Below are 27981 nucleotides of genomic sequence, written 5' to 3'. Positions count from 1 at the left end.
TTTTGGTTAATTTTCCATTTTTTTTGTTGTTGTTTATATATTTATATATTGTGATATTTGTGTATTTAAGTTGTCCATGTGTATTTGTCTTTAATGTTATATGTTTTTTTAGTCGGTTTTTGTATTTTTGTGTATTTTTAGCCAGTTTTTTTTTTTGTTGTTATTTTTAAAATGTATTTCTGTGGTCATTTTTACATGTATTTTTGCTCGCGGTGCTCAGCACTTCGGCTCCACAGTAAAAGTCTGTGGTGCATCATTCAGTCAGTGGAGCTTCAGTAAAAACAAGACGTCTTCTAAATATATTTAAATTGTAGTTTTTCCTTTAACTAGTGGTTCTCAACCATTTCAGGCCGTGACCCCCAAAATAAAGGTTTCAGAGAGCGGGGACCCCCTCTGTACCTGAAGGTGGTTGAACACAGACATGAACATTGTAGAACAGTCATGTGGAGACAGGACCATCTATAAGGGGGAATAAAGGGGAGAGTTTTTTGGGGTCCATCCATAAAGTCAAAATGATGGTCCATTGTTCTATGAATCTGTGATAACCTCATTTATTTATTCATCTGAATAATATCCACTGTTATCCAGGAACGTTTACTATTATTATAGTCATCTTAAAGATGGAAATCCTTGTTTTATCAGAAATAAAATGGGTTAAAAGTGACTAAAAAGGTGGTAAAATGGGTTAGCAAGTTGCAAATTAGAGTGGGTAAAAACAGACCGAAAGGTAGTAAAAAGGGTTCAGAGTGTCAACGTTAGAGCAATTAGTTTAAACGGCAAATAATGGGCATGACATATCATTAAACGTGGTTGAATTGGCAAAAATAAGCATGAATATGGTGAAAAGAGGTTAAAAGTGACAATAATGGGTCAACATACTGTATGTGTGACAATAGGCGGAAAAGTGGTGAAAATGTCTTGAAAGTGGAAAACATGCAGAAAAGTCATTGAAATTTGATGGAGAAGTGTCAGAAATAGGAGTAATGTAGCAAAAATGCATTAAAAGGAGCAAAAATGTGGCAAGAAAAAGTGATAAAAAATGGGTTAAAATATAGTAAGAAAAAAGGGTCAAAATAATAAGCAAAAACACACACGCACACACAGTGAGATCAGTTGGTAATAAAAACATGCACAGTCACATACAGTATAATCACCCTTTTATTCCCGTAGATCACGGATTCTACCCATCAACCTCTTCACTCTCTCTGGGTCCACAGCGTTGGCCCAGTGGCCCCCATGTTTGAAATGAGAACCGATGATCATTCCGTTTGCTTCCATGTAGCGTTCCACATTATCCAAGGTAACGCCTGAGCCAATTAACACTGGGATTCCAACAGACTGGGAAACATCTGCAGAAACATAGAGAACAGATCACATAAAGGGATGATTTTCACCACGTGTCAAACTCAAGGCTCGGGGGCCAAATCTGGCCCTTTAGGCCAGGGCTGTCAAACTCATGTTGGTTTAAATATGGACCAGTTTGATCTCAAGTGGAGAAGAACAGAATCATTTGAAAATGATCCTGTCCTAGTTTTCAATATCAGTTCAATTCACTTCAAAAAAATCTTGATTTTGTCAGATTTTCTGTGTAATTTAGAGGAATTTTTCAGAACTGTTTGTAAGAAATTGCAAGATTTATGGAACATTTGAGAGTTTTTTTTCAACAATTTGCTATTAAAATGACTGCATTGATGTGATATAAACATAGAGGTGGGCCGTCGACCCAAAGTAGACCGGTACGGTTCACTACGTGTTTTTTTTTCTTTTTGATGAGCGAGTGGAGGCAGACATGATAACAGGTGGAGAAACTGCTCCAAAAGTGACAATAACTTGGCAACAAAAGAGTGTAAAGTGACTAAAATGGGAGAAAAGCGGTCACGAGCGGCCAAAAAATATAGAGGAAACAGGTGGTGTATTTATGGCAAAGCGTAGTTTACTGTAAATGGGCAAAATCATGGCAAATAATAGTGAAAAAGGGCAAAATTGTGAAACAAAAAAGAGGTCAAATGTAGGGAAAAAGGAAACAAGTGGTATTTATTTATTTATTGGGCAAAGGTTAGCTTATTTGGATAAAAAGTGGCAAAAAAAAACGTTTTGAAAAGGGGCAAAAATGTGACAAAGGAAGTTGTAAAATGGCCAAAGGAAAAAGGTAAGAAGGGGTTAAAAAATGTATCTGTTTTAAGGGTTTCTGGGGAATAATAATTAAAATTAAGACATGAAGAGCCACATGTTGAGAATCACTTGCTTAATAACAGCTTCTACATAGTGTCTCTGATAATGTAGTGGACTGATCTGACTGACGTTTGGTCCCAGTCGCTGCAGTCTCCACCTGTCACTGAAATCAACTCGCTTCATAGTACGGCTGCTCTCCGACAGAGAATGTTTGGTTATAGTGAAGCTAACGGAGATAAATCCTGGATATACACTAACAGGTCAAAAGTTTTAGAACACCACACTCTTTCAATTTTTTTACTGAAAATGATTCAGTTTATTGTGTCATTGCACTATGAAATGAAAGCATTGAATAAATTAACAATTTGAGTTGAAAAGGAAATCATGAAATCCATGAACAATACTGTTCACCTGATGATCATGAGGGTCTGGTACCACCCTGGGTTCCAACACCGCTGTTATGCAGACAGAGGGGGTTGAAAGGAACACCTGTAGGAATTAGTAGCACCAGCTTTCAAGGCTGATGTGTGTGTGTGTGTGTACCTCTGAGCTCCTGTGGGTCCGCCTGCTCTCCAGTAGCAGCTCCTGTGATGATGAGTCCATCTGAGAGGAAGAATTCTGCAGCACGAGCCGTTTCCTTTATGCTCACATCTGATGTGAGAGCATGGGAGCTGGAAACACACACACACACACACACACACACACACACACACACACACACACACACACACACACACACACACACACACACACACACACACACACACACACACACAGTAATTGTCAGATCTGAGAGCATGCGTGTTTTGCTGTTATTATCTATATTTTCCTGTTATTTTGATGTATTTTTGTTGTCGTTTTGTATTTTTTTTTTTCTTTTTTTCTTCCCATTCTCTGTGTTTTTGGTGTTTTGTGTTTCTTTCTTTGTAGTTTTGAAGCTATTTTGTGTATTTCTGCAGTTTTCTGTATATTTTCCAGTTATTTCATGTCTTTTTGTTGTTGTTTTGGGAGTAATTTTGTTGTCATCTTGTCTTTGTTATCGTTTTGTGCATTCTTCTGAACTTTAGTATGTTTTAAAGGAGTCATAGTGCATTTTCACTGTTGTTATGCATATATTTCACTTTTTTGTTGTTTTGTGCATACTTTTTAATATGTTTTTTTCACATTTTCTGTGTTGTTTTCTGTTTTTGGAGTCTTTTTTTTGTGTATTTTTCAGTTAATATTGTAATGTTGAAGTCATTTTGTTTTGTTATGTATGTCTTTCTGTATTTTTGTTGTTTTTTTTTTTTTACTTTTGAAGACATTTTGTGTATTTTTGCTGCGTTTATATATTGTATATTTTTCAGGTATTTTATGTGTTTTGTAGTTATTTATTTTGTGTATTTTTAATAGACTTTTGTACATTTTTCTGTCATTTTGTATGTCTTTTGTAATATTTTATTTTATTTCTGCTGTTGTTTTGTGTATTTTTCTGTCATTTTGTGAGTTGGGGGCAGCACAAAGTTAGACTAAGGGCCGTATGTGGCCCCTGGGCCGCCTGTTGAAGTGAAGCTGCATGTAATTGTTGTCTTTGTTCAGGAAAAATCCAATCATTTCACATTTAAGGTTAAATTATTTCCTTGTTATCTTAGTATGAGGATGTTAGAGTGGAGACAAACACAAAGTAACAATGTTTGAATGAATGAAAAGCACAGATTTACTTCTACAGTCTGTGTAGTTTAAAATTGAAATGAACATACATTATTGGACTGCTGGAGTATTATCAGAGATTACCCAGAACCTTCATCCTCACACTGTCTCCAGGTGTGGACTCACCTGTGCTTCTTCTTGATGTCAGTGAAAACCTGCACGTGTTCGGCTCTGATACGTTTACGATATCTCAGTAAATCTCCAGCACAGGCGTTCAGGAGCCCCTCATCAGCCACGTGAGAAAACACAAAACCCTCGGCCCGGATGAAGTCCAGACCTGCAAATGCATCCATCAAAATACCAACCATGGGTAACTTGGGCACCCAAAGTAAACACAAAATAACAAAATTACTACAAGAAAAATACATAAAAACAACTGGCAGGGTTAACACCTTTGAACAGTGAGTCAAACAGACCAGCATGGTCCTATCAGAACAATCTGAAAACTGTGTTCTCCTGTAATTACAGCACTGATTGGATGGATGGATGATGGATGATGGATAAATGGTAAATGGACTTGATTTTATATAGAGCTTTATCACCACTGAAACAGTCTCAAAGCACTTTACATATCAGCTCATTCACCCAATCACTCTCACATTCACACACCAGTGGGACAGGACTGACATGCAAGGCGCTAGTCGACCACTGGGAGCAACTTAGGGTTCAGTGTCTTGCCCAAGGACACTTCGACACATAGTCAGGTACTGTGATCGAACCCCCAACCTCTCGATCAGAAGATGATGTGTTGTTGCAATAGTAATAGTAATAGTAATGATGGATGATGGATGATGGATGGATGGATCAATGGATAGATCGATGGATAGTTGGATGGATGGATGAACAATAGATGGATTGATGAATTATTTGATCTATGGATTGATCGATCGATCAATGAATGGATGGATGGATCAATTTATCAATGGATGAATGAATTGATGGATGAACAATAAATGAATGGATGAATAGAGGGATTGATGGATGGATTGGTCTATGGATGGATGGATGGATGGATCAATAGATGAATGAATGAATGGATGGATGAATGATAAATGGATGGATGAATAGAGGGATTGATGGATGGATTGGTCTATGGAAGGATGGATGAATGGTAGATGGACCAATGGATAGATCAATGGATGGATGGATCAATGGATCAATGAATGGATGGATGGATGGATGGATGAATTAATGGATGGATGAATGATAGATGGATGGATGAATAGAGGGATTGATGGATGGATTGGTCTATGGATGGATGGATGAATGGTAGATGGACCAATGGATAGATCAATGGATGGATGCATCAATGGATCAATGAATGGATGGATGGATGGATGGATGAATGATAGATGGATGGGTGGATAGAAGGATGGATGATGGATTGATCTATGGATGGATGATAGATCAATGGATGGATAGATGGATGGATGGATCAATGGATCGATGAATGGATGGATGAATAATTGGATGAATTAATGTACGGATCAATAGATAGTTGAATGGATGGATGGATCAATAGATCAGTGAATGGATGGATGGATGGAGGGATGGATAAATGGATGACTGGATGGATGGTTGGATGGATGGACAGACAGAAGGACCAACCTGTAGCCATAGCAACAGCCAGTGCCTGCTTATTGGCTGAAGACAGAATCTGAACTCCCATTGGTAGATGAGGACATAGTTTCCGTAGAGCAGAGCAGACCACAGTCAGACTGGAACACACCTCAGGACCAACGTCAAACACGTAGGGAACGTCATGCATGTTCTCAATGATCAAACCGTCCTGTAGGAACAGCGTGGACAGTTGGTGGTTAATAATAATAATAATAATAATAATAATAATAATAATAATAACAATAATAATAATAATAATAATAATAATAATAATAATAATAATAATAATAATAATAACCATAATAATAATAATAATAATAATACTAATAATAATAATAATAATAATATAATAATAATAATAACATAATAATACCCTAATAATAATACCCTAATAATAATAATATAATAATATAATAATAATATAATACTAATAATAATAATAATAATAATAATAATAATAATAATAATAATAATAATAAATCATAATAATAATATATAATAGTAGTAATCATAGAATAATAATCAAATAATAAATAATACTAGTAGTAATAATAATAATAATAATAATAATAATAAGAATAACAATAATAATAATAATAAAATAATACTAATAATAATAATAATAATATAATAATAATAATAACAATAATAATAATAATAATAATAATAAGAATAATAATAATAATAATATAATAAGAATAGTAGTAATAATAATATAATAAAATAATAATAATAATAATAATAATAATAATAATAATAATAATAATAAAGAAATCAAACAAACAAAGACTCACGACTCCAGCATCACGGTAGATCTCTGCGTCCTGACACGCCTCCTCTGTGATCTGACTCATTGTTAAAGTTCCCAATGGGGTCCCTGGACACACAGGACAAGGTTTCACATGTGTCAAACTCAAGGCCCGGGGGCCAAATCTGGCCCTTTAGAGCAAACAATACAAAAAAGTCAAAGAAACCACAAATCTTTGAGTAAATTACCAATTAATTCAGCTGAAAAATATCTCAACTATAGATATCTCCAAAATAATACACAAATTAATTGAACTCCACAATATTAGCAGGGGTCACATTTTCCCCATGTTTATACTCCATGACAACAGTCACTTTAACTCTGAAGTCTTCAGAAATCCTGAATCCTTTCACTCAAATTATTCAACAAAATCTCCCCAAATTACAAAAAAATTGTCCACTAAATCAAAAACAAAACTTTAAATAAATATCCTGCAGGGACGGATATCTGTCACTTATTGCTTTGATATTATTGGTGCCTTATTTATTTTATAATTCATTTATACATGGAAGAAAACTGCTGCTATTCTCCAACTTCATTAATGTGATAAAAAGGAGAAACACTGTGAACTGTTGCTGGTTATTTCATTAATGATGTCATTTGACTTCAATCATTTAGCATTAGCGTTAGCATTAGCTCACTGACTGGAAATCTTTCCCAGAGTCTTATATGCAGAAGTGAAAGTGACGAATTACAAGTACTCACGTTACTGTAATTGAGTTGCTTTTATGAGTATTTGTACTTGTTTGAGTATATTTCTAAATCAGTCATTTTACTTGTACTTTAGTACGTACCGATTAAACGTAATGCATCACACTAAAACTACGGTTATTTACTCTTCGGTTCAGGTTGTGGTTTCTACCTATTATGTTGTTACCGACATAGAGTTCATAAATACTTAGAGCCTGATAATTATTTTTATTTAGAATTTAATTCATTGACATTATTTTATTTAAAAAAAATATTGTACATATTGACAAACCTTTTATTTTATACAGATGCCTTTATGGAAAATGAAAAAAGTTCTAAATGTGCAAGATTTGGTCTCTTCCTTTTTAAGTTTCTACATGAGATGTTTACTGTATGCAAAGGACCCGTACCAAGGTTTATTACCAAAAATAAACTTGGGGTGTGAAAGTAGCTAGTAACGTTTACTTTGAGTACTATTTAATTGAGCTACTTTTTACTTGAGTATTTTATGTAAGACTTACTCGTACTTGAGTACAATTTCAATCAAGTAATAGTACTTCTACTTGAGTAGATATATCAGTGCTCTTTACAACACTACTTATGTGCAAACACTCAGACATCACTTTGTCTTATTTCTAGTCAGAATTCCTTCATAACACTTCATTTAGGCGTCATTCACTAAAAAATAAGATATTCACATATTAAAAAAAATCCTGCACTCATCAGTGGCATTTAAATACATACAAATATTTATTTTTTGCTAGAAGTTAGTTGAAAAATTTGTCAAGATTTGAAATTTTTTCCTGTTGTGTTTTGAAAGAGTTACCCACTCCTTGTTTTTGTTTGTCAAATTTATTGTAAAAAAACCTAAAATGAAAGAGAAAATGCTCTGTTTAACCTTGTTATGGTTATTAAAAGTAATTGTTATGGTCTTAGTCTTGTCTTGGCTCCCAAAAGTCTTGGTGTTGTCTTAAGGCTCAAACATACTAGGGCGTACATCACTCCAGTGGAGCGCGCTAGGCCAATGTACGATTACTGATACAATTACACATTTATCTCAAACCAAAAGACCAAAATGACGACTTAGCAAACGCCGAAGCTCATCTTTCTTTACCTGGTAAGGCTTTAACGTGAACCATTCCAATGACGGCAGAGTTTAGGCGACCAAACAGGTTTAGAAACTTCATCCTGCTGTTTGTGTATAAAGTAACAGACCATGTGAACCATGTGACCGACCAAAGGTCACCTGATAAGCCCCTGCTGGTCCCAGGATGGAATCATCCACTGCTGACACTTCTGTCATTGATTTTTCAGTAGATTTTTAAACATATAAAACACAATGTTTTTGTTCTGAAGGTAATTTAATTTATTTAATAGAAATATGTCACATATTTCACCACTTTGCATTATTTGAAGTCTGTAATCATCAAATATTTCTCGTCTTCTTCTCCAGGCATCGATAGAACTCACGGTGGACTCAGATCTCATGAATCCAAAGTTTGTCCAATGGTCCATCTCCATGTTGTTCAGGTCCAACATGATGAACATTGTAGCCACCTGCTTACAGTGTTGTTGTTCTGAGGACCAAGAATCATTTTGCTCCACAGGTGGAGCAGTTGAAAATGTGTCAATTCTGTGGGCCTTGCAAACACAAAGGGATTCTCTTTCAGAACCAAAAATGCCAGTTCCTGAATAACCAGGACCTCCAGAAAGTGGACCATCATGGGTGTGTGTCATGAGCCTCGCTAACCCTGGGTGGACCTGTGATAAGTGCCTCTCATAATATGTTCTTCATCCAGGATCAGGTCTCACTGTTCCAGCCACAGTTTGAGAGTCTGTTTATAGTTATTTTGGATAAATGACGTTCTTCAACTTATTGATGGGGGAGCATCCTCATGTACTTGAACAGACTGGATCTATTATATTTACAAAAATGTGGTTAATTTGGCTAAATGTTCATTCATTAATGTAGGTGTTAATGTTAAATCCCTGTTTTCTGTGTGTGCTTGAAAAAACAATTGAGAAATGACATGGAGGTCATCATCAGCTCCAAATTCTTTCTTATCATTCCTACCATATTTTGACCTGCTATTACTCTGCCAATTTTATTTATTTATTTGACAGGAACAATGCAGTCAGACATAGTTACAGCAAAAGATGCAACTGATGCGATGCATACACAGTGTATAGCTAGCTAGTGCTAATTCTCAACTCCTGTCCCTGGTTGAGTTTTTCCCTAGATACGAAATATACAAAATGTATAAAAGCACAATCTTAGACACATATTAACTTATTTACAACAGTGATCTAGTATTTATACATTCCCACATTCACTGATCAAACGTGGTCCTATAGCTAGGGATTGTGCAGTTATTTGGAGGTGCTTAAATTCTTAACTGATCAACACCATTCAAATGTCAAAATGTTCCACTGCTTAGTAGCAATGCTGCTATCTATTTTGTAAAATGCTAGCAGTACATAGAGTTGTAGATTAGAATGTAGACAACATTTTGGTGCAAAAATCCAAATAAAATAAATACTGAGCTAATATGCAAATTCACCAGGAGTACCAAAATAAAAGCTCATTGACATGACTGGTATTAACATTATATTTTCACGAAAAAAGTAAATATCACAGATTTCACAAATATTGCTGTAAATCTGGTCAGAGGTATTATATATATATATATATATATATATATATATATATATATATATAAAAAATCACATACGTTTCTTAAACGTGGTTTGTTGCAAAATGTTACAAAAAGTTACTGTTTTTTTCAGCATTAAACTTTAAAATCGGTTCCCCATATATAATTAAAAGTTCACTATAATAATGATGCAGCTCTTTATTTAGCTTCTGTTTTTGAAGATATTTGAAATAAAAAAAAAACTTTTTTACGTCACTTTTTATTGAATTTCAGTAACAAACTATAAATGGATTTTTTTTTGCAGAAACATGAAAGAAATGTATAAAGATAAAAAAATGCCAGGGGTACAAAATACAGGAATCAATAAATACACATTTCAGATGAAACAAATGTACAATAAATGTAAGTGGACAATAGTTATTATTATTATTATTATTATTATTATTATTTTACAGTTTTGAGGTTCACTGAAGGCCGAATGAATTCTGTGTATAGTTCTAACATAATGAAAATAGTTTAAATTTGTTTTTTGGAAGTGAATTTACATTTCTGCTCGTGATTATCACAAATGACACCGTGACCCGTGACGTCACCAGTTCCCTTTAAGCGCCTGTTACCACGGACTAGCTAAGCCCGGGCTTTGTTTGGTGTCATTTAGTGCTAATGATGATTATGAATCACTATGACAACTATCAGCAAACATGTGATATATTCACTAAAGTGTTATACTGATGCTACAGAGCGCTATAAGCCCGCATAGCTTATGTAATGTCAGCGTTTATTCCCTCTGCTGTGAGCACAGCAAGGCTTTGTTTACATCCGACAGAGCGGCCACGCGGTTCTCTGCACTTCCGGTTACAGAAGCCCCGCCTACGCAGCTGTCACTTCTCTGAGTTTGCCGGCAAAATCTCAAAGTTGCTTTTTCCGTCATATTCCGCTCATTTTAAAGCAGCTGTTGCTAATATTTGTACTTTAATTATCTATTAGCCGCGAGACGGAAGTGAATGGAGTGTTTGTGAGCGCGCGAGGAGGCGGTGAAGTCGGAGTTTTAGCGCCAACTTGAAGCGCTCCTCTGTGACGTTTGATGCCTGAACTCATCTCTGTTCAGTGCAAGGCGCGAGCTCACCGGAACCAGCACGGCCTACCGACACCGACCCTCTGTACCAGAACTACCCGCTTCACCTGCACCTGTGGACGGCTTCAGTAGAGTAAACTTCACGGCCTGACCCGGAGGTAAGCCTGGAACTTACTAACTTTACCCAACTACTGCTTTGGAAGCTAGCTTCGGAAGCTAACCAAAGCTACACAACTTCAGCGTGTCAGTCCAAAATAAGTCTTTTATCTGTCCTTAAACTGTACTGGAGCACACGGGCCAGGTGTGTGTAGTTTGTAATCGATTATCTCACTCATCAGGCGCGTTTCAGCGGCCATTATGTGGCCACATTGATGTCCAAGTTGGTCAATAAAAGAACAGTTCTGAGTGAAATAGCCGCTGTTAGCTGCTAATATTACAGTCTAAGGTTTGTCACTGGTTTATGTGATGTGTTCAATGTGTTTGTTGGTGTTTTTAAGATGTTTATTCCCACTTTAACATCGCGTACTGTACCAGTTTACCCGCGGAAGGCTGACTGGGCTTTGTTAGCTGTGAGTGGGGGTTGGGACTGTGTGTGTGTGTGTGTGTTTAGACCCCAGAAAACCCACACACACACTCAGCTTTGTCATCCACAGGTTTGCTCACACTCTCCCACACAGACCTCGGACTATAATGCGAGCAAAGGGGTGAGTTTTACGCCTTTTATTCCATCATGTGGTAGAAGTTGGTGAAGCTGTAGCACTGTGGCTAAAGGTTAGCACCAGGCTCGCTGTGGGACCGGGTTCCGACCCACATGGTTCAGGTCTGATGTGGATCTCTGATGGTGTTGTGTGTGTGTGTGTGTGTTCACAGGGACCAGAGGGAACCGAACCCTGACCATCCACAAACCCCCAATGAGCTCCCAGTGAGGTCCAGGAAGAGGAAGGCAGATGTTGCCATTGTGAGTGACTGTTAATGTTAGAACAACCAGTGGCTGTACTGGGATTTAACCACTGACACTGGGACTTTCACACTCATTTATAGCTTTTACCCACGTGGGAATTCAAGTAAGCAAAATAAACCAAAATAGTTAACACATTTAAAATGTGTCATGATTAAAATCATTCTTGTTACACTGAATTAATTCATCACTTGGTAATTGTCACATTATATAGAAATGTATAAGGTGTATAAAGTACCTGACAAAATGAACGAAGTAAAAATACAATAATTTAAAATGACTGGTAAAAGTTAGTCACACATTAGAAAATCACTTGAGTAAAAGTCTTAAAATAGCTCACATTTTAGTATCAAAAGTAAAGTATTGCATAAAAAGAATCTAAACAGCCATAAATGTTGCCCCCTTGTTTTATTTTTTTTTCACTTTTAGGTAAATGAAAAATATGTGATATGATAAAACAAACAAAAAAACACCTGAGCAAACACAGTTAGTGATTGATTGATTATTGGCCCTAAAGACCAACTCCTTCGCTTTCAGAAATTGGTGTAATTTCTTAGATAGACCACATGCTAGCAGAGTTATGGTCTTTTAAATCAACGTGTTCCCGAGATGCATTCAGGGTCCCTGGGGAACATTTTGATGAGTTTGTAAAATCCGAAGTACCCCTGACCGCGGTTTAGGGCGGAGCTCAACGCTGCTCATCGTCGGCATGCTATTGGCTTTCAGTCCGTAGTTTGGGGCGGAGCTCAATGTGGCATGCTATTGTGCTGTGATTCTTATACAGTTAAAAATAATCAACATCAAAATAAATAAAGGTTAGGGTTAAAGTCTGAACGCGATTGGTTTATTGAACGTTGAGCACCGCCCCAAACTGCATGCTGCAGTCAGTAGTCAATAGTTTTGACACTTTAGATAAATTATAGATAAATACATTATAGATAAGTAATGGTTTTTGTTTTTTTTTTAATTCAAATTGAGCTCATTAATACTAAGGTACTACATATATGGAATCTTTTTATGCAAAAAAAACCCTCTCGCTTTTTTTTATAACTTTTAAGAAATGCAGTCAAACTGAATATTTTGTTGATATATTTGTTGCTTTTAATTCTCAGTATTTACAAGATCCAGATGAAGTGGGAGCAGAGATGACCAAGAAGAAGCACCGTGATCCTGAGGTGGGTTCACTAAACCTTTCTACTCTACAGCAATGTTTACCAAACTTTATATCTCCATGTACCCCTTTCCTTTATTTCTTATCGCACATACCCCTTAGATTATGTTAGACATTATTTATTGGTGTCTGCAGGCTTGTCTAATCTGTCTAATCTAACATTAACCTTGAATTTAGGCTTTTTTATCCATTCATTTTCCTCTGCTCCTGCCATGTTGTGTGTTATATGTGATTGTCTTTTCATGTTTTCTTGGACGTGATGAAACTGAAATGAAACTTTCTTGTTCTGTATTATATTTAATGACAAATACAGATTCTGATTCTCTATTTCTATTGCTGGTTTTAAATTTGAATTTCACCTTTTGGTGTATTTTAAAGAGTTGTGCCACAAAATATTATTGATGGATGAGGAAAAACGTCCGTGTGCATATAACATAAAGTGTATAATGTTAAAAAATAAATGTTTCTGTGTATCTATGTAGGTGTTCAAGTAGACCTAGGGATACACGTACCCGCTGCTCTACAGGAACAGCTTAAAATAGAATATTATAAAAAAAATTCTTATTTTTGTCAATCAATTCATGAAGTGAAATTCATAGAGCTTAATTACAAAGATTGGAAAATTTTAAGTCTTTGTTTGTTGTAATTTTTGATAATTATGGCCCACAGATGATTAAAACCAAAACTAAGACTGCTCCTCAGGGATGGGTTAAGTGCAGAAGACAAATTCCAATAATGTACTAACATTACATGGCCAATTAAAGGCGAAAGCCCGATTTAATCTTTAATCTTAATTTAATCTTAATCTAATCTTAATCTTAATCTTAATAAGTTATATTCTACTTTTTATGAGACACAGTTTTGAGTTTTCATAATCTATAAACCATAATTATCCAAATTACAGGAAATAAAGGCCTGAAATATTTCACTCGATGTGTAATAAATCTATAGATTTCACTTTCTGAAATGATTAGCAAGAGTATTGAGCTTCTATATTCTAAATATTTAAGGGAAGAAAACACAGTTTAGTTTTAGAAGTTTGAAAATGGTTTATTGTGTTTAAAGATTTGGGATAACAGCATAAAGATTGATTAATGCAGCTGTAAAAATGATTCGTGCGCAGTTGATAAAGTGTTTTCTTCTAAATGATTCAGACTGTGTGTGTGTGTGTTAAACTTCACTCTGATTCTAACTGTTGTTTTCCTGCTGTGAAGCAGGGGCGGAGCCCTGGTGCTCACAGCACAAGTCCACACAGGTGGATCTCCACCCCTGATCAGGAAGAACACCAACCACTGGCCCTGATTAACCACGGCCTCCGACTCTACGACTTCAACAATGTGTTTGCTACGCCAGTGCATTATGCCCCCCTCCCTGTGCTGTGGTGAGTAATCTACCATTCACGTTTAACGTACACACACACACACACACACACACGGCTGCTTCAAAGGCTTCACATGAAGACCAATTTTTAGGTTGTAATATTTTTAGTATAAATTAAAATCTTAATTTTTTAAGATTTAGAGAATATTTCAAGTTCAAAGTTGTATCTTAATAAAATCCTAATTTTATGAGATTAGATTTATACTATTTCAAGACTAAAGTTGTCATATTTGAAAAAAAAACAGTCACATTTTAATAAAATCTTTAATCTTAATGAGTATTATTTCAAGAATAATCATATTTCAATATTAAAGTGTAATACTTTGGGAATAAAGTAGTATCTTAATAAAATTGTATTTTTATGTGATGTAAGTCGTAATACTTCAAGATTAAAATCGTAATTTCATGAGAATAAAATTGAAAAGCAAACAGGATGTTGTGTTTGTTGTGGTTACTCGTGCGTTATAGAGAATATGGAACATTGAGTGAGATTATAATTCTCTTTAGTTATTGTTTTCTCACACATGGATGTTTTGTATTGACTTGATCTGATAAATGTTATTATTTAAATAATATATAAATATATATAAAAAGAAGAGGAAAGTCTTTCTACTTTTTTTCACTAGGGGGCATTGTTTAGTCCTTTCACTGTTTCTGAAAGTGTCTGATTTATTATGGAGCCATTTGCTTTAAAAAACACTTTACTACCTTTTCATTAGCATGTTAGCAACAAGTACATCTTGTTTTATTTATTTATTTTTTATTCAAACAAGTTAAAAGAAGAAAACAACAGCAACAAAAAATAAATATACAAAAAAACAACTCTACCAACATAGACTATTATTCCTGTTCGAAAGAGTAAAATACACTTAAAACAAATATCTATCATCAAATTTATTTGTTACTTTTCTAATCAATGAAAATAGGTTTTAATATTTTTGGTGTGGGGGCGTCTGAGACTTTTATGTCAGTAGTAGTAGTAAAAAATTTTTTAAATGGTAAAATGTTGAAGAGCTTGATATGAAACATATTTTATTAATAAACTACATATGTGTAGAACTGTGAATTATAATTGACAATTTTTATAGAATTTTCATGGCAATTACAATTACAAAGTCAATTATCTCAATTACTATTTAATTTTGATTACGACAGCAACAGATTTTTAGAATTCCAATTATAATGATTGTAATTATTAGGGATGTAACGATTAATCGTAAGGCAGTTAAAAATCGATTAATAGGTATCACGGTTCACATTGATACTCTGAAAATTGAATCGCAGTACTTTTTTTTTTTTTTTTTTTTTTTTTTTAAACAGCAGATGGCGCTATATATTTATTGTTCTCTTGTCCAGAAGTGGAGGCAGCGGGCGGATTCTGCTACTACTTTCTTTCTGGCCGCCTTCTACTCTTAAACATGTTCATAAATGATTCATTACCCCTTTAGCACTGAAAGAATATCTGTAATATTACACAAATTTCTGTAAAAGTCACGTTTTTCTATTAGCTCTGTCTGCTAGCATAGCATCTCTTCTTCACTGCTAGAATATCTGCATGCCAACCGACCACTGGGTTACCAGCGCCCTCTGCTGGTCCAAACAAATATCTGATGTAAATGTGCAATGACTAGTTTTTTTTTTTTAAGTCCAATTGTTAAGGCACAAAAAACATTTTCAGTTGCACTTTTAAAAAGAAAAAGAACTATTATGCAGTTTTGCATTGTTTACTATAGAACCAGAATTTAAATTAATAGGCTTCTTCTTCATTTGTATTATTCCTGTATTTATTTCATTCAAAATTTATTTTTAGTTAAATTGCATTGTTTTGAATAGTTTATCAAGGCATTCAGTAATTTGTGTACAGTCCCATTTTGTAAAATAAATCGTTTGAGAATCGTGTCAGGAGTTGAGTGAATCGTTATATCCTTAGTAATTATCTATTACAAGATTACAATTATAATTGACCCCAACCCTGGAAACAACAGTTTATCAGGAAAAAGTCTCGTTGTTTTAAGTTAATCTTTTTATTTCTCTCTTCTATCCATTACCAATGTGGATGTAAATATTTCTTTAACCATATTTTTTTAGTGATCTGCAGGAATTCATTCTTTCTCATTATGTTTTTAATTTGGTCAGAGTGATATTATTTAACATTACCTGGACTGTTTGTTGTAGCTGGGCCAGTAAGGACGTGGTGTGGAACAACATGTTGGAGAAAGATAAAACCTACACCAGAGATGTTCACATGATGGAGAAACATCCTCATCTCCAGCCCAAGATGAGAGCTATTCTCCTGGACTGGCTCATGGAGGTCTGTGGTCCATCTCCACCTCTGTCTCTTCTCTCAGTTTACCTTTTTTATCAAAGTATTTAAACCTGCTGCTTTTAGTTGTTTGGAATGTTAGTTTATTTACAGTAAACTGAAACTACATCTTAATCCAAAAAGTTTTATAATCACTGTCATTGATCAATAAATAACAGGTATTTATTTAGAAAAACAGGAGATTTTACTTGTAAACAAATGTCAAAGGTTAAAATTGCCACTCAAGTTTGTTTATGACTCCCACGGTCATGAAATTCCTAGAAAAGTTGAGGAATTTGAAAAACCGAATATCCAGTCTTGAAAAGTCATGGAGTATTTTAACTGTTTTTGAAATATAGTCCATTTTATTTCAATGGTTAAAATATGTTAAACCATAAAGATGTTGAGCGTTATCTAAAAGCGAAAGTGTTGCATGTTGGCATCATAATTGAGTGGGAATCACAAGATCTCACAAATTTACTCTTCGCTTCATTTATAAAACTGAGTGTAGGTGAGATCACTTCAGCTGGCGTACGCTAAAAACCAGGAAATGCATTTAATTAATCCTAGTGCTTCAGAACTAAGTCATGGAAATTTGGTTAAATATTTTTAAAAAGTTTTGAAAAATCATTGTGAAAGTGTGGAAACCCTGGACTCCATCAATGTGCTGTTGACTTTGAAAAAGTTTTTGCATTGCTTTGTGGGATTTGGAGTCCTTCAGAAGAATGTAAAAGTTTGTTTAAAGAAGTGTTATTACTTTGTCACTTTAAGTGTTAATTGTGATTAATTCTTTACAGTAAAAAAATAACGCACTAAAAATAACGCCATTCATTTTAATGTAGTTATGTCTGCATTTCTTCAAGTCTGTTAAAAACAATAAATTACTTTGTTATATATTAATTTTTTGATCTGCCACAATAATGTAATTTAAATGAAAATACCTGAAACTGAAGGCATTTCTCAGCTATTTTTTGGTGAGATTAAAAAGACTAGATTAATCAATTGTAGAGCTTTAGGTCACAAAGTCCTTGGTGCGGCTTTAAAGGTCTCATGTCATGATATTTTTCACCCATCTCCATTTGTTCTAAGAACCCCAAAAACATTGTATTTGAGGTTTATTTTCCCAAACTCACCGGTTTTCTAGAGTTTTGGTCCTCTGAAGAGCAATTCTACACAAACAGGCTGATTTGCGTTGCTACTTATGCAAATTCATGAGTGGGCGTGTCTATAGATACGCCCACTATAGGACACTGACTTCCTCCTCCCCGCACGGTGACATAGGGCCAGAGGACAGCCCGCCCTCTTCCCACCACTCCGTAGCCGAGCTCATGCTGCTTTATAAACACGAGACAGAGCGTGGGGGCGGGGCGTTCACCGGTACATGAAAAAGTGATTAATTGGCGTGGTGATTTTGGCTGTATTCACGTGTATATATCAACATCCGCCTTCATTTTGTTTTGGTTTTCACCTTACACTGAGTTTTTGGGGTCACACCGACATCAGTACTAGACATGAAGAACTTTTGGATGAAATACAATTTGAAAATGTTTGCTACTTACTAAGAGAAGCACGAAGCACGAACACTTATGCACTGAGATCCAATGATCAGCTGTTGCTCACAGTTCCTTTTGCCCGCACAGAGCTGGGGAAAAAAGCCTTTGCACATGCAGCTCCTTGTGCTTGGAACACACTGCAAAGAGACTGGAATTTGACTGAATTGTTATCCTTGAATGCTTTTAAAATGAAACTGAGAGAATTTGAGACTGCCTCAGTTGTCTGTAATTGTTTTATTTGATTCTTATGTTATCCTGTCATTTTAATGTAATGTAAATGTATTTCTGTTCAGTGTTGTAACTTTGCTGCCTCTTGGCCAGGACTCCCTTGAAAAAGAGGTTTTTAATCTCAATGGGATTTTTTTCCTGGTTAAATAAAGGTTAAATAAAAAAAATAAAAAAATCATCCACAGCAGTTTAAGCAGAAACTGTGACCCAAAGAACATGTTGGATACATTTGTTTTGCGGCTTCTTTAGGATTTTTTAAGAAACTTATAAATAGAAAAATTTCGAGGCTCCTTAATCATCAAAGGGACCCCATTTTGGGCTGCGAGACACTGGGAAGGGGTCAACAGATTCTTTCAAGCAAATAAAATATTTTTTTAACAATTTGAGCCAATTTTCTGCAACTACACCAAACTTTCCATAATTTAACCTACTTTCATCACTTTTGTCATTTTTGCGCATTTTTGCTACATTACACTCATTTCTGCCACTTCATGAAATTTCAATGCCTTTTCTGCACATTTTTCCACGTTCGACATTTTCTGCATTCATAAATCTTTTCCACCTAATGTCACATATATTGACCCATTATTGTCACTTATATTTCATGCTTATTTTTGCAATTTAACCACATTCACGACTTGCCATACCCATTATTTCCCAGTTTAACTAATTGTTCCAATATTGACACTTTGAACCCTTTTTACCACTTTTTCTGTCTGTTTTTGGCCACTCTCGTTTGCAACTGTGCAATCTGTGGTTTTTAAAATCCCATTTCCAATATTTTTGGTCACTTTTAACCCATTTAATTTGTGATTAAAACAAGAATTTCCATCTTTAAGATGACTATAATAATAATAAACATTCTGGATAACAGTGGATATTATTCAGATGAATAAATAAATGTGGTTATCACAGATTCATAGAACAATGGACCATCATTTTGCTGACTTAATGATGGACCCCAACAATCTCTCCCCTTTATTCCCCCTTATACATGACCCTGTCTCCACATGACTGCTCTTCAGTGTTCATGTCTGTGTTCAACCACCTTCAGCTATAGTGGGGGTCCCTGCTCTCTGGAACCTTATTTTGGGGGTCGTGGGCTGAAAAGGTTGAGAACCACTGTTAGAGAACCTTCTCTTGGTATCAAAGATTCCCATCCATGGCTTCTAAACATCATCTCTATTTTCTCTTCTCAGTTCACTGTGTTTAAAGGAGTCAGAAACGTCTCTAGGAACCTCCTCAAAGTGAACTGTGTGACTCCCATTGTTAAAGTTCATTCCGTTCCAGGTGTAATGTAAAGTCTTCTCGTGTGTTTCAGGTGAGTGAGGTCTATAAACTGCACAGGGAGACGTACCATCTCGCTCAGGACTACTTTGATCGCTTCATGGCTACTCAGAGGAACGTCTTTAAATCTACGCTGCAGCTCATCGGTATCACATGTTTATTCATCGCTGCCAAAGTCGAGGTATGAACGCTTTGGTCACACTGTGTGCACGCACTGTTAATCTCAACACACAGAACCATTGTGTCCCACTGATCTTCCTTCAAGACACAAATCTCTCTTAATCAAACCAGATCTAACAATCACGTACTTTGGCCAATCGGTAATGGAGAAAACGAATAAAGGTGTTTGTTTTCCATTTTTCGTTTTCTGTACCGAAGCAAAAGAGCTTGAATTTGAAAAACAAGGCGTTTTCCATTTTTTCATTTTGGTTTTGGAGACGAATATCAAATAATGAGTGTTTTTGTTACATAATGAAGAACGAATGATATGGATTCTAAAGCTTTACCATTTAAATATGTAAGTTCAGCTGTACTTTTGGAAGAAGAATTATTTGTTTTGTTTGAATCAGTTTTGGATCTAGTTGTTCAAAAGGAGCGCCCTAAATATTCTCAAATGTTTGTAGTCATGTTATTATAATAATAATTCATCAATTTTATATAGTGCTTTTGTAGATATTATTATCCAGTGAAAACAATCGATACCAGGTGGATTAAAAGAGAGCTGATATACCTGCAGGGAAATTAAAGAGACAAGGATAATATAATAAAGCGTTAAAACAAACAAATTCATTTGTATTATTTAATTCCCTCACACAATGAGAATCGGTAAGGAATCAGATCGATACACAGTATCGATAATGGAATCGCTAAATTCATATCAATTCCCATCCCTAAGAGTGAATGAATCAATGTGAGCGAGCACTTTAAGGAACAACCTGTCAGATCTACAGTCTGAGTGGATTAAACTGTGGTCACACCATAAAGATGCCCCTTTAGAGAAGGAGAAATAAAAAGCTTTTTGTTCACTTAACGTCATGTTCGGTTTGCCTCTGTGTTTTGTTTGTGTAGGAGATGTATCCTCCCAAGGTGCACCAGTTTGTCTATGTCACAGATGAAGCGTGCACAGAGGACGAGCTCCTCAGTATGGAGATCATTATTATGAAGGTAAACAGCACACACTTGTCCTCCTAGAGGAAGTTCTCAGGTTAAATGAACCTGTAGCTCTTTAGGTTCATGGAATAACAGCTGCAGTGATGTTCATGTCTGTTTTTATCTTCATATTTATCACTGGTCTCACCATGTTTGTCACTGTTTTTTGTCCCAGGAGTTGAACTGGAGTCTAAGTCCACAGACTCCCATCTCCTGGCTCAATGTTTACATGCAGGTGGCTTATCTGAAGGAGACGGAGGAGCTGCTCATCCCTCAGTATCCTCAGGCTACCTTCACACAGATCGCAGAGGTACGTCCTGGGTTCTCTTCACTAAGACACACCCCTTCCTGCTCAACAATTCAAAACCAACATTTAGAAGTAACATGTTAACGTTTAATTTATCAGACAACTTTGTAGGCTGGGCTACCCGACTGAAAGCGCCACTCACTTTATTCTTCTTCTTGTTGTGTACACTAGTTAAAATCACTACTCCTCTGTTATTCGTGAACGGATCAGGCTGAAATTTAGTAGTAGTTGATTTGAACTTGTTTTTCCAGGAAATTTACTTAATCTCCTGACATGTTACGACTACCAACGGTCAGTCTTCCTCAGAGGCTTCTACTGATTGCTTTGATGTGTCCTTAGTTGGCAGTCATAACATGTCAGGAGATCAAAAAGTTGCCTGAATAAATGAAACCTTCAAAAAAAAGACTAAATGAACTTGCTGGAATTGTATTGTTTAGAATTGTTGGCAATCACCTGTAGGGAATTTATTTTACATCATAGAAATTGTGGAATTAATGTTCTGAAATGAAAAAATCTAAAAAAGTGTAATTTAAAATCTGGACCCAACATGACACGGAAACACCAGAAAACGAATGAATATATCAAAGTTTGTCAAAGTTCTCGTTCAAAATCTCAACTTGAGTAAATATGTTGGTGATATTTTGCTAAAATTTTAATTTAATATCTTCATGACATTGTCTAAACACCCACTTACATGTTTTGGAAACTGGGGATGTAACGATTAATCGTAAGGCAGTTAAAAATCGATTCATAGGTATCACGGTTCACATGGATACTCTGAAAATTAAATCGCAGTACTTTTTTTAATCTATTTATCCTTCTCGTCCAAAAGTGTAGGCGGTGGGCTGAATCTGCTACTATTTTCGTTCTGACTGCCTTCTACTCTTAAACATGTTCATAAATGAGTCCTTACCCCTTTAGCACTGAAAGAATATCTGTAATATTACGTGAATATCTGTAAAAGTCACGTTTTTCTATTAGCTCTGTGTGCTAGCGCATAGCATCTCTTCTTCACAGCAAGAATATCTGCATGTCAACCGACCACTGGGTTACCAGCTGGTCCAAACAAATATCTGATGTAAATACAGTGCAGACTTTTTTTTTTAAAGGCCAATTGTTAAGGTACAAAATACATTTTCAGTTGCACTTTTAAAAAGAAAAGGAACTATTATGTAGTTTTGCATTGTTTACTATAGAACCAGAATTTAAAAAAATAATTAAACAGAAATAGGTAAAATAGGTCAACTCTGAAATGGTTTTGAATAATATTTTTGTAGTTTTTTCGGAGGTGCTGAGTGTGTTTTGTGTTCCAGTTGTTAGATCTGTGCTTGCTGGACACTCGCTGCTTTGAGTTTTCTAACGGCATCCTGGCAGCCTCGGCACTCTTTCACTTCTCCTCTTTAGAGTTGGTGGAAAACGTCTCAGGTGAGTGAAGCCTCTCACTTCCACTGTTTCTCTCTTTGATTCTGCTGTGACATCACTATTCTTCCTCTTCCAGCTCTGAAGCGTGTGAAGGTGGAGGAGTGTGTGAGGTGGATGGAGCCGTTTGCTGTCGCTCTGAGAGAAATGGGTCGGTCGCCTATGAAAGTGTTTCCAGGAATCAGTGCAGACGACATGCACAACATCCAGACACACTCACCCTACCTGACATGGCTGGTGAGTGATACACTCACTGTGTGTGTCTTTAACAGTATAGGCAAACACTTTGGCCCTCATTCATCAACCTTGCGTGAAAAGGGGCGTTAATCTGAGTGCACATTGTTCGTACTACGGGACCAACATGCGATTCTGACCAATACCAGCATACAATTTATCAGGTGTTGATAAATGCGGCGGCTGAATTTGATTGTCATTAACATATTACGCCCTCCTGTTTCGGAGGCCACGTCCACTGAGGTCAAACAAGAAAAGAAACAGTTCCAAGATGAAAATCGCCATCCTCACATCTGAGGTGGAGCTAAATAAAGATGTGCTTTTTGATAGTGTGAAAACTGGAATTAAAGAAGCTAATTTGAAATGCTCCGTGGAAGAGGATCATCTACTGAGCAGGTGAAGTCTGACCCCCACTGTGCGCTGAGAACAACTACACAACAGAGCCATGGATATGACGTTGTCCGCTCGCTTTAGGCAATAAATAACACATTCAAATAAATTAACAATACCCTTAAAATGACTAAATGTTGTCCCTTGTCTGTTTATTAGGCAATCAGCCAATCGCTTCTGTTCGGCCGGTAGCAGAGTTTACCAGTGGGGTTATATAGTGTTCAGTGAAAGGAAAACCAAAAAAGTGGTACCAGTAATAATGTGGACTTTTTGCTAATTTTATTTGGTTTAATTTGTTTTAATAATACATTTTCATCTGTTCTGAACGTGTCTGAGTCTGAAACCCTCAGTTGTCATTGTAGCATAATCAGTCAAATTTTTCTGCTGAACTACAGACGATCATATACGAGGTCAGACATGACGTGAGATCTGATCATAGTGTACGCTCACGTCAGAATTGATAAATACCGAAATTTGCGTGAATTTGGTTGGAATGCTCAGATCTGAACATATGAACAGTTGATAAATGAGGGGCACATGGATAAATAAATAAAAAAGGCAAAATGTAACTGTAAACAATGAACTTGTGACTTCTCCACAGGAGAGCGACTTGAACAGGAATCATAAATTTATCCATTTATCTTTAAAGGTCCCATATCATGCTATTTTTCACCCATCTCCAGTTGTTCTAAGAACTCTAAAAACATAGTATTTGAGGTTTATTTTCTCAAACTTGCCTGATTTCCAGAGTTTTTGCTTCTGTAAAGTCACTTTCTGAACAATTCTACACAAACAGGCTGATTTGCGACCTACTTATGCATATTCATGAGTGGGTGTGTCTATAGACGGGACGCTGACTTCCTCCTCCCCGCACGGTGACGTAGGGCCAGAGGACGGCCCGCCCTCCTCCCACCCACTTTGTAGCCGAGCTCATGCTGCTTTATAAACACGAGACAGAGCGTGGGGGTGAAGGACGTTGAAATGCTCACCTTTGTGGGCGTGTCTGTTTACATGTCAATCACGGCAGAGAGATTCCTGGAGGCGCGGCTTCTCCAGCTCAGTGCCGCGTCAAATTTATCATCAAAGCGGGAACGCATCATCAAATTGTAGTGAGGTGTTTGGACTCGCCCTGCAGTAAGAAAGGAGCAAATCACCCTCTAACGATTGAGGAAATCAACGAAGAAAAAAAAACCACTTTGAGCATATGTAAGAAGCCCTAATAGCACTTTAATATTGTTTAAAGCACAGAAAAGTCTATTTAGCTTAACAGAAACCTAAAGAAAACTAACACTTTGATACAAAGTTGTTTTTAACTGTCACTTTTTGAATTTTTAATCATTTAAGCTCTGAGTATCATCAGTATGTGGTGTCAGCTCAACACTTTCTCAGTGATGTGTAAATAGATGTGATTATTGTGTGTTCAGGAAAAAGCCCAAAGCTCCCAGGATGGAGAAGAGAATCACCCGAGCCTCTGTCCCCTTCCCTTGGGCGTCCTGACTCCGCCCCTCAGCAGTGAGAAAAGTGATGAGTCTGTGCGACTGGAACCTCCGGCTCTGATTGGACGAGCGCGGAGGCTCAGTCCGTCACATGAAGTAACGCACTGACGGGACAGGAAGAACATAAGCTGGATCAAAGGAAGAGGAATTAAATGTGTCGTCTCTGCAGCGTAGGTCACACTTCTCCTCACATGCTGATTGGACAACCTTCACCTGCAGAGACACATGATTTCTTCCTTTGATGTTTAATTCAAAGGTTTCCTTCCTTTGAAGAGCCACGCCTGCCTTTAATAGACCTCCTCTTATCCTCTATGCAAAGGCCAAAAACTCAACAGATGTTTAACAGTCTCTACTTGATTGAATGTGTTTGGATCAGTGACTATTTTTTTATTTTCGCCCACACACACTCGCCCAAAAACTAATACTAGAGTCAGCATTGGCTCTATGTGCTGCTATAAAGTGGGCTTTGCATGATGGGAAATGTATGCCTGTGATGTGTGTGTGTGTGTGTGTGTGTACATAGAAAGAGGGTTTGCGTGGTTCCGCTCCTGCCAGTTTGTCAGACATGACGCTCCGCGGTGCGTTCAGGGACCAGTAGTAGCTTGGCTACCTCCGTAGACAAGAGAACAGCCACGGCTTCAGAAGCTCAAGTGTTTGATTGTATTTAATGTTTTCACTTTTATTACACACTACAGTTTGTTGGTCCGCCATCAAAATGTAAAATGAAATGCTGCTACAGAAACTTCAATTAAAGACTGTTTTTAATGATTTCTTTTTCATTTGTCAATCTTCAGATCCCTGAAAAAACGCCTTGTGTTGTCCCGGCAGTAACAGAGAGACAAAATATCACGGATTAAACATATTTTAAAGCGCCTTTTGCTAACTAAATGAGCCAATTATATCACACGAACACAAACAACAAATTACCGGTAACATAAATGTTTAATAAAAGACAATCGCTCATTATGGAGCGCATCCCTCCCTCTCTCTCTGAGTGACAGCTGTCAAATCTGCCATGTTTCAGTTTGACCTGAAACCGAAAATTAAAACCTATTTTTTTCCTCATACAAATGACAAATTTACATCTGTTTTAGTGGTAAGCCTGCTTTTATTAACAGACAACTGTTAATGTCAACATCAGATCAGCGCACAGGGAAACAAACGCACGTCAAACACAGGTGCGCAGTGCACGCCCGCGGCGCCAAAGACAGCAGTTAATCTGTTTACATAATCCACATATCAAATATAAGGATAATCCATGTTCTTGTGCAGAAAAACGATTAATTCAATAGTGGATGCTTGTGCTTCAAGCCTCTTAATTCGTTTGCTCTCTCACTGACTGCTGCAGCCAAAACTTTTTTTTTTGTTGCAGCGAGCACTCACTCACTCACACAGCTGTTGCTGGACATAGAATCATGTTTAGGGATTAAATAAATTATATTTGATATTTAATCCTTATCACATAAGTGCATTGCATATTTTTTTTTACGGTATTGAAACTGATACCGTTTCCGGTCGACCACGATGGCATCAACAAATTAGTCCACTAAACGATCAAAGATGGCAGTCCTATGATTTAGCCACTTTTAACTTGCACACCCATAACTCATCTAATGAATCAGCAGCACAGCAGAGAGTTAAATATAACATGCTTACCTTACCTTTTTCAATATTTCCCAGCCGAGGCCTGCCTTGTCTTTCATAAACCTAGAGCAGCAGATCATCTTAGCTTTGAACTGAGCCTCTGTCTTAATGTCCATATCAGAACTTTAACCGTGGGCGTTGACTGTGTCCTGTCTGATGGAGGCAGGTTCTCCTGCATTAGCATCATCGCTACAGGTGCTGCTACTCGCTATGCTAACTGTAGCTACACGCTACGTTAACTGTTGCTACATGCTACGCTAACTGCTACTGTGCTGCTGCTTTTCTCCATGATTTCAACAGAAACAACCTCGAACTTCTTTACCACAGGCGTAGCTTCACATATTGGCTTAAAACATCTCTTTAAATCCAACTGCCCTTTTTTTGTAGCCATTTTCTATCGTCTTCCAAGCTAACAAGACATGGCTTGTGGGCGTGGCCTGACTTTCCCTCTCTTTTTGGGCTGAAAAGGTTGAGAATCATTGATGTAAAACAACCTGGTTAATCTGTGATTATTCATAAAAATGATAGATGAATTAAGCTTTGTAACCACTAGATGTCACTGTAACTCTGTGGTTAAACTCCTTTTTATCAACAGTGGACAGATAAAACACATCTCCAAACAAAATGTAATTATTTGAGATTAAAAAAAAAAAAAAAAACCTCTACAAATGCCATTCAGAGTAAAAAAAAAAAACCCACAACACAGTTTTGACTTTTGCACAGACACAATGTTGTAATTAGCAAAACCAATCTGCTTTATTTATAGCTTTATGTCTGTGGACAGTGTGGGAATGAATGGTCACATTTACTGTTCTTACTGAGCTCTCACACACGTAATAAATGGATCATTTTCCTCAACAAAAAAACAATCACATAACATATGTTTGTTTAACTGGGTTCTCTTGATCTATTTTAGAACTTTATGGAATATTTAAGTAGAAATCTAGAAAATTCTATAGCAAGGGTGTCAAACTCATTTTCGTTCAGGGCTAAATATGGACCAGTTTGATCTCAAGTGTGTCACAGATTTTATGCTGGAAAATGAGTCATTTCAACATTATTGTGCCCTAGTTTACACATATGTATACATAAAATACAACATGTAAGAAACCGACAATATCCAAGCAACGCACGATAAATAACAGTCCTGACAGGATCTTCACTTTAAATTTCCTGGATTTTATGACCAATTTCTATTTACTTATGGGAAATATCTAATAATTTCAGGAAAATTCAAGGATTTTGTATGAATTTTGAGTTATTTTTTTTATGAACAGTTTAACATTAAAAATGACTGCAATATAAGCACCGGGAAAACTGAGTTTCTGAAAATATTGTTGAGTTTCATTTACATAACGATGCATGTTTTCTGTCATTTTTACTTTCCCCTTCGGGCTGAATTGGATGCTACAGAGGGCCGGATTTGGCCCCCGGGCCTTGAATTTGACACGTGTTCCAAATTATTCACTAACTCATGCAGCTGTAAGTCAATGTCAGTTTACTCAGGGACTGCTGGAATGTTTCATGCAGGATGAATATATATTTATTACATGGTTGAACATAATCACTCGTAGTAGAAGTTCAATTCACTGACAAAGCAAAATCAAACCTCTGTATTAGTTACTGTTGCTGTTAATGTTAATGTTAATGTTAGTGTTAATGTTAGTGCTTGGAAAGGGAAAGTGCTGCCCTCTTTTGGCCAATTTTACTAAACGCAGCTCAAACACTGATGTTTACTTAACAGGAGAAACAAAT

At 36.4% G+C, this 27981-nt stretch overlaps 2 protein-coding genes across 2 annotated transcripts; one reads left to right on the top strand and one right to left on the bottom strand.

Moving 5' to 3' along the window:
• Nucleotides 1–1154: 1154 nt before the first annotated feature.
• LOC114460065 (uncharacterized protein F13E9.13, mitochondrial) lies at nucleotides 1155–8213 on the bottom strand. The gene is made up of 6 exons (XM_028442092.1): nucleotides 8094–8213; nucleotides 6276–6358; nucleotides 5470–5650; nucleotides 3988–4138; nucleotides 2716–2843; nucleotides 1155–1349 (listed from the first exon to the last, which is right to left on the bottom strand). Exons 1-6 carry the CDS (start codon nucleotides 8164–8166, stop codon nucleotides 1159–1161), a joined length of 807 nt encoding a protein of 268 aa, XP_028297893.1. The 5' UTR covers nucleotides 8167–8213; the 3' UTR covers nucleotides 1155–1158.
• Nucleotides 8214–10498: 2285 nt separating this feature from the next.
• ccne1 (cyclin E1) lies at nucleotides 10499–25350 on the top strand. The gene is made up of 12 exons (XM_028440116.1): nucleotides 10499–10866; nucleotides 11362–11412; nucleotides 11579–11666; nucleotides 12779–12841; nucleotides 14055–14218; nucleotides 16393–16528; nucleotides 19622–19768; nucleotides 20656–20751; nucleotides 20912–21046; nucleotides 22357–22468; nucleotides 22542–22699; nucleotides 24511–25350. Exons 2-12 carry the CDS (start codon nucleotides 11399–11401, stop codon nucleotides 24688–24690), a joined length of 1293 nt encoding a protein of 430 aa, XP_028295917.1. The 5' UTR covers nucleotides 10499–10866; nucleotides 11362–11398; the 3' UTR covers nucleotides 24691–25350.
• The last annotated feature ends 2631 nt before the right edge of the window (nucleotides 25351–27981 follow it).

Source organism: Gouania willdenowi, chromosome 3 (genome assembly GCF_900634775.1).
Source record: "Gouania willdenowi chromosome 3, fGouWil2.1, whole genome shotgun sequence".
Classification (NCBI taxonomy): domain Eukaryota; kingdom Metazoa; phylum Chordata; class Actinopteri; order Blenniiformes; family Gobiesocidae; genus Gouania; species Gouania willdenowi.
Note: the sequence above shows the minus strand (reverse complement) of the source record. Positions and strands in the feature narration are given on the sequence as shown.

Coding starts and splice junctions, on each gene's coding strand:
- LOC114460065 (XM_028442092.1), bottom strand. CDS start 8,166: ATGAAGTTTCTAAACCTGTTTGGTCGCCTAAACTCTGCCGTCATTGGA. Junction 6,359..8,093: donor TCACGTTAAAGCCTTACCAG/GTAAAGAAAGAT, acceptor CTGTGTGTCCAG/GGACCCCATTGGGAACTTTA. Junction 2,844..3,987: donor GACATCAAGAAGAAGCACAG/GTGAGTCCACAC, acceptor GTGTGTTTCCAG/CTCCCATGCTCTCACATCAG.
- ccne1 (XM_028440116.1), top strand. Junction 14,219..16,392: donor GCCCCCCTCCCTGTGCTGTG/GTGAGTAATCTA, acceptor TGTTTGTTGTAG/CTGGGCCAGTAAGGACGTGG. Junction 19,769..20,655: donor TCATCGCTGCCAAAGTCGAG/GTATGAACGCTT, acceptor TTGTTTGTGTAG/GAGATGTATCCTCCCAAGGT.